General features: G+C 35.3%; 4 protein-coding genes across 4 annotated transcripts; 2 read left to right on the top strand and 2 right to left on the bottom strand.

Annotated features, from left to right (window-relative positions):
* On the top strand, positions 1-1,142 carry LOC9315636 (60S ribosomal protein L15-1). The gene is made up of 3 exons (XM_002879523.2): positions 1-190; positions 279-445; positions 573-1,142. Exons 1-3 carry the CDS (start codon positions 187-189, stop codon positions 1,014-1,016), a joined length of 615 nt encoding a protein of 204 aa, XP_002879569.1. The 5' UTR covers positions 1-186; the 3' UTR covers positions 1,017-1,142.
* A 93-nt stretch (positions 1,143-1,235) lies between these two features.
* On the bottom strand, positions 1,236-4,919 carry LOC9315637 (putative glucuronosyltransferase PGSIP8). The gene is made up of 4 exons (XM_002881363.2): positions 4,413-4,919; positions 2,216-2,676; positions 1,981-2,128; positions 1,236-1,891 (listed from the first exon to the last, which is right to left on the bottom strand). Exons 1-4 carry the CDS (start codon positions 4,748-4,750, stop codon positions 1,351-1,353), a joined length of 1,488 nt encoding a protein of 495 aa, XP_002881409.1. The 5' UTR covers positions 4,751-4,919; the 3' UTR covers positions 1,236-1,350.
* Positions 4,920-7,878: 2,959 nt separating this feature from the next.
* Positions 7,879-11,852, top strand: LOC9317476 (chaperone protein dnaJ 13). Its single transcript, XM_021028048.1, has 11 exons — positions 7,879-8,287; positions 8,400-8,686; positions 8,991-9,188; positions 9,280-9,394; positions 9,481-9,567; positions 9,653-9,741; positions 9,881-9,965; positions 10,660-10,713; positions 10,974-11,054; positions 11,141-11,218; positions 11,319-11,852. Exons 1-11 carry the CDS (start codon positions 8,135-8,137, stop codon positions 11,706-11,708), a joined length of 1,617 nt encoding a protein of 538 aa, XP_020883707.1. The 5' UTR covers positions 7,879-8,134; the 3' UTR covers positions 11,709-11,852.
* Positions 11,853-12,085: 233 nt separating this feature from the next.
* LOC9315638 lies at positions 12,086-13,264 on the bottom strand. The gene is made up of 3 exons (XM_002881364.2): positions 13,074-13,264; positions 12,658-12,739; positions 12,086-12,383 (listed from the first exon to the last, which is right to left on the bottom strand). Exons 1-3 carry the CDS (start codon positions 13,134-13,136, stop codon positions 12,178-12,180), a joined length of 351 nt encoding a protein of 116 aa, XP_002881410.1. The 5' UTR covers positions 13,137-13,264; the 3' UTR covers positions 12,086-12,177.
* Positions 13,265-13,625: the final 361 nt, after the last annotated feature.

Here is a 13,625-nt window from a genome sequence, read left to right on the forward strand (position 1 = left end):
GTGAATTGACCAATAAACCCCTAGCTATCTATTGGACTAGTTCGCTGATGGTAGCCCAATGGGTGTTAAAGTGGCCCAAAGCAAACGCGCCGGTTTTAATATGTGGAGACCTAGTATATGTCACTATATATTTATTCTTGGCGATAACCTAATAATCTGCTCGCAAGTTGTGCGTAACTTGGAGAAATGGGTAAACAATTTGCTGTTGATAATCTTCGTCTACAGTTGTTGTAATGAATGATTCGTTATTTTGTTCAATATGTTTCTGTGATGAGTAGGTGCGTACAAGTATGTCTCGGAGCTATGGAGGAAGAAGCAATCGGATGTGATGAGGCACCTGCAACGCGTGAGGTGTTGGGATTACAGACAACAACCTTCGATCGTTCGTTTGACTCGACCCACTCGTCCAGACAAAGCTCGCCGTTTGGGGTTCAAGGCGAAGCAGGTGACTTGTTGGGATTTGTTTGATTGTTTCCCTCAACTTTCAAGTTTTTGGTTCTAGTTTAGGGTTTAGGGTTTAACGTAACTGGTTTTTGGTTCTTACATGATCTTGCTTTGCTTTGTTATGTCAGGGATATGTGGTGTACAGAGTGCGAGTGAGACGAGGTGGAAGGAAGAGGCCAGTTCCTAAGGGTATTGTGTATGGTAAGCCAACGAACCAAGGAGTGACACAACTCAAGTTCCAACGAAGCAAGAGGTCTGTTGCGGAGGAGCGAGCTGGGAGGAAGCTTAGTGGTTTGAGAGTTGTCAACTCCTACTGGATCAACGAGGATTCGACTTACAAGTACTACGAGATCATTCTTGTGGATCCGGCTCATAACGCAGTACGTAATGACCCGAGAATCAACTGGATTTGTAACCCTGTTCACAAGCACCGTGAGCTCAGAGGTCTCACATCAGAAGGAAAGAAGAACAGAGGTTTGCGTGGAAAGGGTCATAACAACCACAAGAATCGACCATCACGTAGAGCTACTTGGAAGAAAAACAACACTCTCTCCCTCCTTCGTTACCGTTGATTCTCTTGTTCCGTTTTTAAAATAAGTAACTTAAGCTACTTCTCTTTGATCAGTTCGAAAGGTGGTTTCATTGATAATCTTAAAATGACTAATCGTAGAGAATATGGAGTATAACTTTTCATCAAACTGAGAGTATTATATATGAAGCCGCACTCTCATAAGTCTAGCAGGCAAGTAATCCAAGTGAATCTACTCTGGTCTCTCTACATGCTATCGAAATTGATACTCTTACTATGTTAATGAAATAAGGTTAGGCTGAGTTGATATAAATGTAATGTGAATGAAACAATAATAATCCTTTATATACAGAAACAATGTGTCAAATAAAGACTGCCTAATACAATTTGCTGAAGCCTGCAGTGGTCCCTGAATCTCCCAATCGCGGAAACAACACCTCTTTCTCAATCAAAACCTGGAGGTGCGATGTGATCTTGCGGAATGAAACCCACACAAAAGGTGCGCAGCAAAACGCGTATGCAAAAACCGACAAGGCTCTGACCACTCCATCAGGGTACCAAGGGAAGGCCATGACGAGAAGCGTCCCGAGAATGCCGAGCCATGGAGTGAGAACAGGGAGCGTTGGGAGGAGGAGAGTGTTGATTGAAATAGAGGAGAGAGCAAAAGAAGCCATCAAGTAGAGCGACCAGCCGATGAGTGGGTGGATGGTGTGAGGGATGGTGAAGAATGGGAAGATGTAGGCTGCAACTACAGAGAGAAGCGCGACCGACTTAAAACCTGCTTGGATCGTTGTTAAGTTGCGGTCAGAGCGGCGATAACATAGCTTGGTTATGTTAGGGCGAGCTAGTCGTGTGACCAGTATGATTCCAAGGTAGAACACTGCTTGAATTATGACCAAAGGCATTTCTGCTGAGTACCTGTTGCAAGATTCACACAAAATATCATTATTATTAGCCATTATATAGAGCTTGAGAGGGAGTCATCATCATTTGAAATTTAAATTTACCCTATAGTGGTGCGGCGCTGCTCGTGCCATGAGATACCTAGTGGAAGAACAGGCCATGACCACCAGTACCATGGCTTTAACCAAACAGCTCCTGGGAATGTAATCACACTGTTTGGTCCACAGGGTATGTTCCATCTTAGCTTAAGATCTGAGAGGAGAAGTTAATGCATTAGCCAACATTAATGTGTACTTATCATTATAGACAACATCTTGAGAGAAAAATTAAGAGACTTACAGAAATAAGAAGCGTCCATTTGGTAGCCCAAGGGAAGTCTCAAGTGGCCACCAAGCACAGATCCATTACTCGGAGGACGAAAGAGAGGTTGGTCTAGAAGATCAGAGAAGTAACTGACAAGAAAGCCTTGATCAGCTCCATCAGGATTCTTTCTTCCAACTTGTAGCTCATGGAGCATGTCCTTGAACACCTCCACTGAAGGCTGCAACACGAAGAGGCCAGTGTGGAAGATGCAAGGGTTAATGAAGACCGCACAGAAGCGCCCGCACTGGAACAGCTCGTCGGTTTTCTTAAGGAAGAGGTTATCGGCATCTAGCATGACCACACGGTCGTAATCAGACAAAGCCCAAGCATAGAGCTTGTTCAGTGTAAGCTTGAATCTACTGTTGAAGTTGGTCTGTCTCCTGTATGGATTATCCATATTTTCAACTCTCACCACTTTGGCTCCATCTTCCTCTTCCCTGCTCACACACATCCTCGTTAGTATCCCACACACAGAAACATCATACCAACAAAGTAGTTTATGCATGCATGTTTCCTTAGAATAAATATATTCTTATGTATCGTCTAAAAAAAAATACACTTGTATATTTGTTTATGCATGCCAAATGTTGCTTATAGTTATTATAGGTTTATTTTTATTGTCAAGGGACACAAAACTATTACTATAGGTTATGAGGTTGAGATGTAGATGTCATTGCATGATCTCTACAGCAGATTGGCTGCTCGTAAATTAATTAATTTGACCAAAAACAGCTCTGTCTCGTTTCCAAAAGGTTTCAGTCAAAGCGCTAAAGTCAAACAACTCTCCTTAAGTTAATGTGCTTTCAATTCAATGTAATACTAGTAACTAGTAAGATTTTATTGTTATTATGGATCGCTTTTAATTCCCATTCTCTTAATTCTACGCATGTTTCAACTTTTATTTGGGTGAATTGTTGACTAAGGGTTTTACCAAATCATATGGTTTATTTCCAAGTTTTTGAAATCGATTGTTTTGGTGGTTAATAATACCATTCGGACCCCTTAGCTTTAGCCAAATCTGTCTATTGGAAGTCAAATGATTGATAGACCTACATGTCTATTAAATATGTTCAAAAATATTGTTTTTAACTTATAAAAATACTAAACTAATTCAAAATTTAATATGAAAAAAAAAAAAAGTTTTTCAAAACTAGATGACACCTAACGAGTTTTTGAGCATTGATTTTTTTAAACAAAGATATTTCTATACAGATAGGCGCGTTGTCATACAAATGGAGTTAAATGCGTGGGTCTAAAGTGTCAAACATAAATGCTGATTCTCTCCAACTTTTACTTACACAAAAATAGTAAGGACGAAAAAATGAACAAAGAATGTATAAAAAGTCCGTTTGAGTTCGTGAGGCCAATCAAGAGAAAGAAAAAGATAGAATAAAAACCAGCTAAACTTATATCTTGGGTCTCGATATATTCTATGAATAAGGTGGTCGTTGTCTCATTCGAACAATTTTCTAAGCTTACTTCAATTTCTAAGAAAAAAAAAGCGAATCAAGAGTCCAACCAGGGAAGGACGTAGAGCAAAGGGAAGGTGCATCTGCCACCTATAACTTCCTAAAATATTTGTTTCTATAAACTAAACTGCAAAAATATATTTGTTTTCATAGGTTCATTCACTTTATAAGAAAAAAGAAATTCAAGAATACAAGGACCAATTCTTATCTTTATTTTTAATTTTCCCTTTGCTTAAAGAGTTAAGTAATGTTGATATAAAAAAAAAAACTCCCATTTGATTTTTTTTTAAAAAATCCTGCTGTTTCACGCACGATGCCATTATAGTGAAAATTTTGAATGTTTTTATGATAAAATCAAAAACTATAAAATTTAATAGAAATGGTATATTCCAGCGTAATTTAATACTCCCTCCGTTTCGTTTTAGTTGTCGTTTAAGGTTTTTTCACACAAATTAAAAAAAGCATTAAATTTTTTGTTTTAGCCTTTATTAATATATTTTATAAAAAATTTCATTGGCCAAAACATTAAAACAGTGGGGATAAAACTGGAATTTTCACCAAACATTTGCATTCAAAACCTAAAACAACAACTATTATAAAACAAAATTTAAATCCTAAAACAACTAAACCGAAACGGAGGGAGTAGTTTGGTGGTGAAGTTCCCAAAACGACAGCGTTTAATAATTGTCGGAAGAGAGACTTACAAGGTTTGAACCCACCGGAGAGGAACGTCGAGAGAAGCGATGACGACAAGATCAGCTTCCACGTGGAGACTTCTCAACGATCTGATCAAAACACGAGTCGCAACGTAGAATTCGTAGTCTCTTGGCGTCCCCATGTACATCATCGTTGCGTAAGCGTTCTTATGCTCCGGCCGCCGCGTCTTTAAACCCCGATCTTGAACCGTCACCACCGCGTTTGCGGTATCTATCGCCGTTTCTTGCGGTTGCAGCAGCAGCTGTCTCTCTCGATACGCCGTCGTTTCGATTATCATAAAAGATAGAACCAAAGACAAGAACACAAAGCCTCTCAGCAAATCCATTCTTGATTTCTCTGTACAATGTCCGAATTTATCAAGAATCTGAATTTTTTTGAGGGAATGTGTAAACGCATACGCGTATATATATACAGAGACTGTATCAAAGAGAGAGGGAGGTTTCTGGGAGACTGTGAAGGGTTAAAAAGGTATAATGGTGATTGGCCAATGAGAACATTATTAATCATATTTTTATTTTAAAAATGATAAGAAAACAAAAAGGTTGAGCATACATATATTCCTAGGTTGCTCTTATTTACCTAAAATAAGTTGATTACTATTGTTGATGGCTGAAAATTATAAATTTCTGTACTTTCCATTTTCCGATGCAAGTCTGTCATATTGATCGAATTCTACATTCGTATTTGTTTCCAAAATAATTTTATTGAAATCTTTATTTGTAATTGGAAAATTTGAAATATAAGATTTGGATTCCAGATTTTTAAAAAGAGAAACTCGCAGAAAATCTTTTAGTCACATTTTTTGGACTAAGAGAGATTTGTAACGCTGTTAGTTTGTAACGCACAAGAAGATGATGAATTAAGGTTTAGTGGTTTGGTTTATTTTGTTTTTTAAAACAAATAAATAACTAAAAGGTGAGTTATGGAAGTAACCGTATTTTTATTTTATGTTTTTGTTGGCAGCTAGGACCATGTGACTGAGCCGTTGTCCTCTTTGGCAAGTGGTGGTGCCTGGTGTTCAATCTCATTCTAGTTCATTATTTTTTATATTTCCACTACATATTTGTTTTACTAATCTCCACTAAAATTCAAAGTCAATTCTGTCAAGAAACTAACATATTGTGTGTGAAAAAGTAAAATATATTGGTCGTTTAATTGAGTAAAAATGTTAAATACTGGTATTTAATTTAGAGGAATTGAAATATGAATTAGTAACTTTAATAATTAGAGTATCTAAGGGAGTAAGGGGGAACTTTTTTCCAGTATCTTTTTAATGGAAATATATTCAACAAAAGTGAAGGGAAAATCCGAAAATAAGGAATTTTATTCAAAATTCTACTATTATATATAGTATATTTATTTTTAGATTGGACCAAGAATAGTGAGACAATACAATTTTCTTAATCATTTTTTTCCTCTACAAATGTTTTGAGTCACATTCACGAGACTGTACGGTAAGCACCTGGATTAGTCTGAGGAGAGAAGATGAAAGTAATTGAGTGGAAAAATAGATGAAATATTTTTCAACTTAAACAAATGATCTTACGTATGATTCACATTTTACTTAGCAAAATACAAAGTAAAATGCATAATAGTATAATTTTTGGGGCTTTTGCAAAAATGCTACTTTTTCAATGCCACTTTTCAAAAATACCTCTTTTTAAAAACTTTATAAAAAATGCTCTTAAAAATATAAAATATATCCAAATATGTATGTAATATTATTAAAACATACACAAACTACATTTCTATGTATCTAAAATCTTATAAATACTTTATAAATACCTTATAAAAGCATTTTAAATACCTTTAAAAACCTTTAAAATATCTTGTAAAACCTTTGAAAAACCTTAAAAATCTTTTAAAATAACTTGTAAACCTTTAAAAACACTTTATAAAACCTTATAAATACTTGTATCGAGTCTTCAAGTAGTAGTTACAATCCATAAGTACCTTATAAACCTAATAAAACTTTATAAAAATTTCAGATTTAAAAAGGGGCATTTTTTAAAATGGATATCTAAAAAGGACATTTTTGAAAAGGGATACACCAAAAGAGGTATTTTTAACAATTTCCCATAATTTTAGTGGAAAGATAGTTTCAATCACTAGAATTATACCTAACCACATTAACTATTATCGTTATTCTAATAGTCGTCTTTGTCACGTTTGGTTTTGGACCACTTATGTTGCGGTTACCATGAAAATCCATTCTATGTTTTAGCCTTCTCCACTACAGCAACTCATTGACCATTGACAACTAGAAATCACAGGCTGCGACTGATAAACTACTTCAAAATAAATCTATATGTTAATTGACAAAAAAAAAGAGTAAATATATATATGTATTTTTTTCTTTTGCATTTTTCATAGAACCCCAAAATTCTAAACACGGCCCCTCCAACTCAAATAGTCAAATAAATTCGAAACCATGCTCTAAAAACAATCGTACAATACTTCCAATTGTGGATATCTAACGTTGACTTACGTGCACAAATATGCATATTTATTAATACATAACAGCCATCTTGTATTTTTTATAGTACATCTGTACATGGATATTATTTGTATTGTATATCATAGCAAGATTACGTGTTGTATCATTTCACTATAGGCTGTATTATATTTCCTCTGTCTCATTTTTAAAAAAGTTTTGGCTAAAATTACAAACATTAAGATAAGAATTTTTTCTTTTTAATAAAAATTCAGCCAACAGACAAATATATTGCATAATTTAAATAGTTATAAACTACTAACTTAATATAGATTGTACATAGAAATTATAAAACATCTAATAAAATGGAACAAAAAAATTTAAAAATATTTTATATATTGGAACAGAAAAAAACAATTCTTTTAGAGTCAGGATATTGGCGGAAAATTAATGTAACAAAAAACAAAAAAATTGGGGGAAAGAGGAAGGAAAGGGTAGAGTAACGTTAATTGATTAAACAAGACACGACTCCACTTGTCTTGTGTTGAAACCGCGTCGGTCCAAATTGTCTGAAACTGTCTTTGAGATGCCTACGGATCCAAGTGTCTCCTTTTTCTGTTGACTTAGACTTTTTTACATTTTGGTATTCTTGTTTTTAGACCATGTTGACATAATTTTTTACTATTAATTATCGAAAGATTGCTACAATGATTTTATGAGCCAATCTTGCGGTGACGAAAAACAGGAGTACCTACGGAGAATTACTTGAGTACCTTTTTTCAAGTATCCATAACAAATTAGGCTAGAAAATTACTTAATTGGTGGTGTCGTATCTCACATCTGAATTCAGTCCAAACAAAACCCATTCTTATCAAACTGATTAGATATATCTAGAAGCTTCTTCATTCTTGTGTCGAAGTAAAACTTTTCTTAATCTGTCTAGAAATCCATTGTTTTGTGGGTCAAGATTATGGACATTTAAGGCCCATTAACAAATGAAAATTGGGGGAAAATTGATCAATTTATAAAGTAAGATGTCAAAAGTAGAATTTACGAAGAAATTGGGGACGAAAAAAGGGAAAGAAGAATGGACTTGGGAATCAAGCAAGGGTCAAAGCGTCAAAGCGAGCTAAAGCCGAGAGCAGCGGTGTCAAAACCTCATCCGCCGCAAAACCCCTAAAACCCTCCGGCGCCGGGAATTATCTCTTTCTTATATCCCTTTCCTTTCGCTGTCTCTATCGAGATTCAATCACCGAACCGATTGAATCTTACGCAATGATGGGCGAAGAAGCAGCTCCGATGGGACCTCCCAACAGAGAACTCTACGCGCTTCTGAATTTGTCACCGGAAGCCTCCGACGAAGAAATCAGAAAAGCTTATCGTCAATGGGCTCAAGTTTATCACCCTGACAAGATCCAATCTCCTCAGGTTTGCTCCAATCGAATCAATTCGTTTCTGTTCTTCGTGATATCAAATTTGGATACTTTACATAAAGGAAGTAGCTTTATTTAGTGGGCTGATTTCGAATTTGTGTGGTTAGATGAAGGAAGTGGCTACGGAGAATTTCCAACGAATATGTGAAGCATATGAGATACTGTCGGATGAGACTAAGAGGCTAATATATGACTTATATGGCATGGAAGGCTTGACTTCAGGATTAGAGCTTGGTCCTAGGCTGAGTAAGCCCGATGAGATCAAAGAGGAGCTTGAAAGGATTAAGAGGAGAAATGAAGAAGCTAAGAAGATGGCACATTTTCAACCCACTGGTTCTATTCTCTTCAATTTGTCTGTCCCAGATTTTTTAGGCGGCGATGGCATCATGAGAGGGTAATTCTTTTGTTCTTCTTCTCAAGTTTTGATGTCTTTTTGGTAGCATGGTTCTTGATTTGGGTTCCTAATTTGACCTTGGAGACTTTGACTAGCCTGGGAAATTTTTAGATAGGAAATGGTTATTGAGAAAAGATTTGGTCTTGTTTCTGTTTTCTTCTTGTGTAGTTTGTGTGTAACCATTATCTTGTGTGAGAATTTTGGTTGCTCAACACTAGCCTTGAGTACTTTGTTTCATTTGAAGTAGTTTTTGTTTTTTGATGCTTTTTCTTTTCTTTTGTGCTTGTATCTGCAAAACTGTCAGAATGGTTATGGCTAGTCAAGTGCAGTCTCAGTTGTCAAAAGATGATGCAATTGCCATTGGTGGAAATTTGGCGGCCAATGAAAAGTCTGGTGGTGGAATTGCTACTGCCATTCTGAGACGACAGATTTCTCCAGTGTCATCTATAGAGTTTGTCGCTTCAGCGGGGTTGCAGTCGCTTATTGGAATGCAGACAACACGGTAGGCTCATGAGATTTCTGGTTAATTTTTTTTCTGGGCATCTTTTATGGTGTCAGTTTATATGACTCTTATGGGTTTCTTGTTGGGGCAGTCAGTTAACCATACATTCAACTGCCACAATCAATATTTCCAAGTCTTTGAGTGATGGTTCCATCAATCTTACCAACACGTGGACTCGACAGCTTTCAGAAACTTCAAGCGGAAATGTATGTTCTCTCTGTTGTTTTGATTCAACCTTCTAAGATGGCAAGAAAGCAGTTTTCTCGATTTTAAAATAGTTCATTTCATCCAGATTGAACTGGCACTGGGTCTGCGGTCAGCAATTACAGTTGGATGGAAAAAGAGAGACGAGAATGTATCTGCTGCTGGTGACTTTAAGGTACGCTGACTACCAAATTACATTCCGACTGTTCCGCCTCAACCATCTCTCTTACTTTCTCTAGCTATAATCTTGCTATTACTAGATTGAATCGGGTGCACTCGGAGCATCAGCTCGTTATACTCGTAAACTTTCATCCAAATCTCACGGTCGTATTGTAGGTAGAATTGGAAGGTATGTTTTATTGACAATCCTGAGCAACCTAATGTATGATGTGCGAGAGGATAGAAATCATTTTTAAGTTGTCTTTACATGTGTGGCGCAATTATTGTTCTCATTTTACTTTGGATATATTTTTGTTTAACTTATTCAGCAATGCTCTTGAGATTGAGGTCGGTGGTGGAAGGAAGATTTCTGAGTTCAGTACCGTAAGAATGATGTATACAATTGGAATCAAGGTAAACTATTCTTTTAAACTTTAAGAGCCATCTTATTCTTAGCTACAGTTAAACCTCTATAAATTAATAAATATTATTTATAGTGTAAATTAATATTTATTAATTTATAGAAAGTTTTGTTTTCATTGTTGATTTTTTTTTTAAAAAAATGAGGAAAACAATGTGATCGAAATAAAATTAATGTTTTGGATGTTAAAATTTTTATAGTTTTAGACTTAAACATTTAATATTTCGAAGAGAAAATAATTTTTTTTACAATGAATAACAAAGATTATATAGAGTTTACATATATAAACGATATACATAAATTAAAATTTATAAATAGTGACATCTATAGTTGTATTTGAAAAACCTACGATTATTAAAACAAAAATGATGCATATTCTAAAATTTGAAAACTTAAAGTAAATTTTGGCTATTTTTATGAAAACCCCTTATATATATATATAAAAATTTACATGATTATTAATTTATGATATTATTAGGACCATATTTTTATATAGGGATTTCAAAAAAATTATTATCTTATTATCTTATTATCTTATCGAATTTAGTTAATTTTTACATTGGTCCGACTCGGGACCGGCAAAATTTATTAATTTATCGTGTTTATTAAGTTATCGAGTATTAATTTATAGAGGTTCTACTGTATTATGCAATCTGCTTATTTCGGGTACTCTTATACTTTTTGTAGGGTATTTTTTGGAAACTAGAGCTACACCGTGGTAGCCAAAAGCTGATTGTTCCCGTGAGTGTTAATTTCTTCCTTTCTTTTCTTGTCGTGTCATCTCTGCTGTTATTTGGATAAGAACAGAACAGATTGTGTTGTAATCTCTGGAGTATAATATATTAAAAAATTACAAACCAACAGAACCAAAGAACAATCCTAAAAGCCTAGGGATGGATTCTAGAGCACCATCAATTATGGACAAAAACCGACATCCGTGTTACTCTGAGGAAGTCTTTCACTTTTGACACCTTCGTGATGATTATCTTTAAAACATGCAGATTCTGCTCTCCTCACATATAGCTCCAGTATTTGCAACTGGAGCATTCATTGTTCCAACATCTCTTTACTTTTTGTTAAAGGTGAGTGATTGGACCCTCTAAATATTATCTACGCTCTATTTTTATAAGCTGTTTGCCCGATTAAACATTTTCACTGTTCCATGCAGAAATTTGTGGTGAAGCCATATTTGCGTAAAAGAGAAAAACAAAAGGCCTTGGAGAATATAGAGAAAACTTGGGGCCAGGTGATGGTTACTTACGAGTTTTGGTAGCCAAAGCTAGATTCCTTGTGATTTTATGGTAGACGATCTTATTATGAATATTTGTTTAAATTGTGGGTTTTAGGTTGGGGAAGCAAGGGCAAGGGCCGAGAAAGCCCAGCAATTGCTACAAACCGTAGCCACAAGGAAGAGAAACCGGCAAGTTGAAACAGATGGGCTCATAGTAACGAAAGCGTTGTATGGTGACCCAAAAGCGATAGAGAGAAGAGACGAAGGAGTGGAAGGAGTGGATTCGGGAGTCATTGACGTTACAGTGCCGATGAACTTCCTTGTGAGTGACTCAGGGCAGCTCAAGCTCCATGAGGGAGTGAAGAAATCAGGGATCATGGGCTTTTGCGATCCTTGTCCCGGCCAACCTAAGCAGTTATACATTGCCTATACTTACCATTCTCAAACGTTTGAGGTAACAGTTGGTGATTATGAAGAGCTGAGTATACCACAAGAAGGCCAGTGAGAGTATGAAAACGTTACTCTCCACTTTGTTGTTTTTAATTAATACGAACGAATGGGTTCCTTTGGGCATTTGTAACACTTACCTAGCCTCATGTTTTACATTCATTTCTTTCTCAATAAATTAAGCATTCTTGTTTGCCATAAATTTTGGGTAATCGTGTGGTTATTAGATATCGATTTTGTTTTTGTTCAATGATATATGAAGTACTTTCATCTATTACGCAGATTCACGCGAGAACTATTTTCATGAGCAATATGCATCTCACCATCCATTACTCAGAACATATCGCATTTGGTGGAGAAAAAAACAAGAATATATGCAAGACAATAATTTTAAAGAAAGACAATAATTTTAAAGAAAGACAATTTTATGTTATGTACCACAAAAAAATCAATCTGGATATATAAATTACTTTGTACAACTATTAACTAGAGTAATGCGTTTTGTACTAGTAAGTGAGACTCGAATTTTATAATGTACGTGGACGTAAACAAAGACAGAAAATGGAACGAAGGAATAGATTTAGAGGTCGCAAAAGGCGTTTGGCATTTTGAGAAGGAGTTTGAGAGACAACATCCTTGACTTGTTGTTGATGAGAAGAAACCAAACGTGGCTTAAAGTCACCTCGTGCCATGACCAGCTTCTTCTTCAAATCAACCACGTACTCTTCGATTCCTGCCAAATCTTTTTTCTTTGGTCAATAAATTTGATTCTTGAAAATCAATGATGACAGATAGGATTAAACAAAAAGATCGTGGATGGTTCTTACTTCTAAGAGCGAATAAGGAAGATAGTAAACGGTTGGTAGCAGCCACAAAATTAGAATTAAGCATAATTAATTTAAGTAGCAAGTTGCTTAATAAATAAATAACTTGTGGGTTTAATCAAATAATCATTGTTTAGTTTGATAAAACACAAAACATCTTTGGTGATAACGTAGAGAGCTCACCGGTCATCTTGGAGACAATCCTTGAGACTCTGTCTTGACAACAAACACATCCCACATCTGCGTTTATCTCTATCACTTGAAACTGATTTTGGTCTCCCAAGTTAATACTTTGCTCAACATATATACTTCATCAAATTCTATATAATTGTTGTTTTAGTACTTTACGTATACTCCAATTATAGAAAAAAACAAATTGATGATCGAAAAACAACGATGGTTTCACTCAAGACAACTTACAGAGACTCACGGAACCAAATATTTCCCTTTATCATCTTTCAAATTAGAAAGAAAATAAAACAAAAGAACTTCGAAAATGGAAAAGGAGAGAAGAAAATGTAAGATACATGAAATGATTGATATATATATAACTACAAAGAAAGATAGAAGAGAAGTATGAGTATGGATGTATAACGTACCGACGGAAGTGAGAGTTTCTCGCAGATCATGAGTGTGCGCCGCCGCATCATTGGCTCCTTCATTGCCGTGTGACGGCAGAGCCAAGCCGGCGGGTTTGATATAAATGTATGTATAAATATAGTTTACGTATCTATAGAGGTTTGTTTATTTAAAATTTTTGTGTTTAGGGAGGCTTTGACAAATTATAGGGAATGTATGTTTTGTATGTATGCGGAAAGAGATTCAATTTGTTTATTGACAAGTCCCATCTTTACACGTTTCACCCACAATCTTTATATGACATGCATTAAACTAATATTTAAAGTTTACTAGCAAGTAGGAATTAATAACAATTTGCTTACATAACAAACATTCACATCGAGGTAAATTTACTATATCTTTTAAATTTTAAATAATTTACGAAAGAAAATTGAAGTACAAAAGAAATACTATCTTGTAAATTATTTACAGAAGAAAGTTGACAAACTACTACAAACATAAAACATTCACATCGAGGTAAAACGACTTTGTTGTAACATTTAAATGTTAAATAATTTACGGAAGAAAATTGA

Source organism: Arabidopsis lyrata (assembly GCF_000004255.2).
Source record: "Arabidopsis lyrata subsp. lyrata unplaced genomic scaffold ARALYscaffold_4, whole genome shotgun sequence".
In the NCBI taxonomy this organism is placed as follows: domain Eukaryota; kingdom Viridiplantae; phylum Streptophyta; class Magnoliopsida; order Brassicales; family Brassicaceae; genus Arabidopsis; species Arabidopsis lyrata.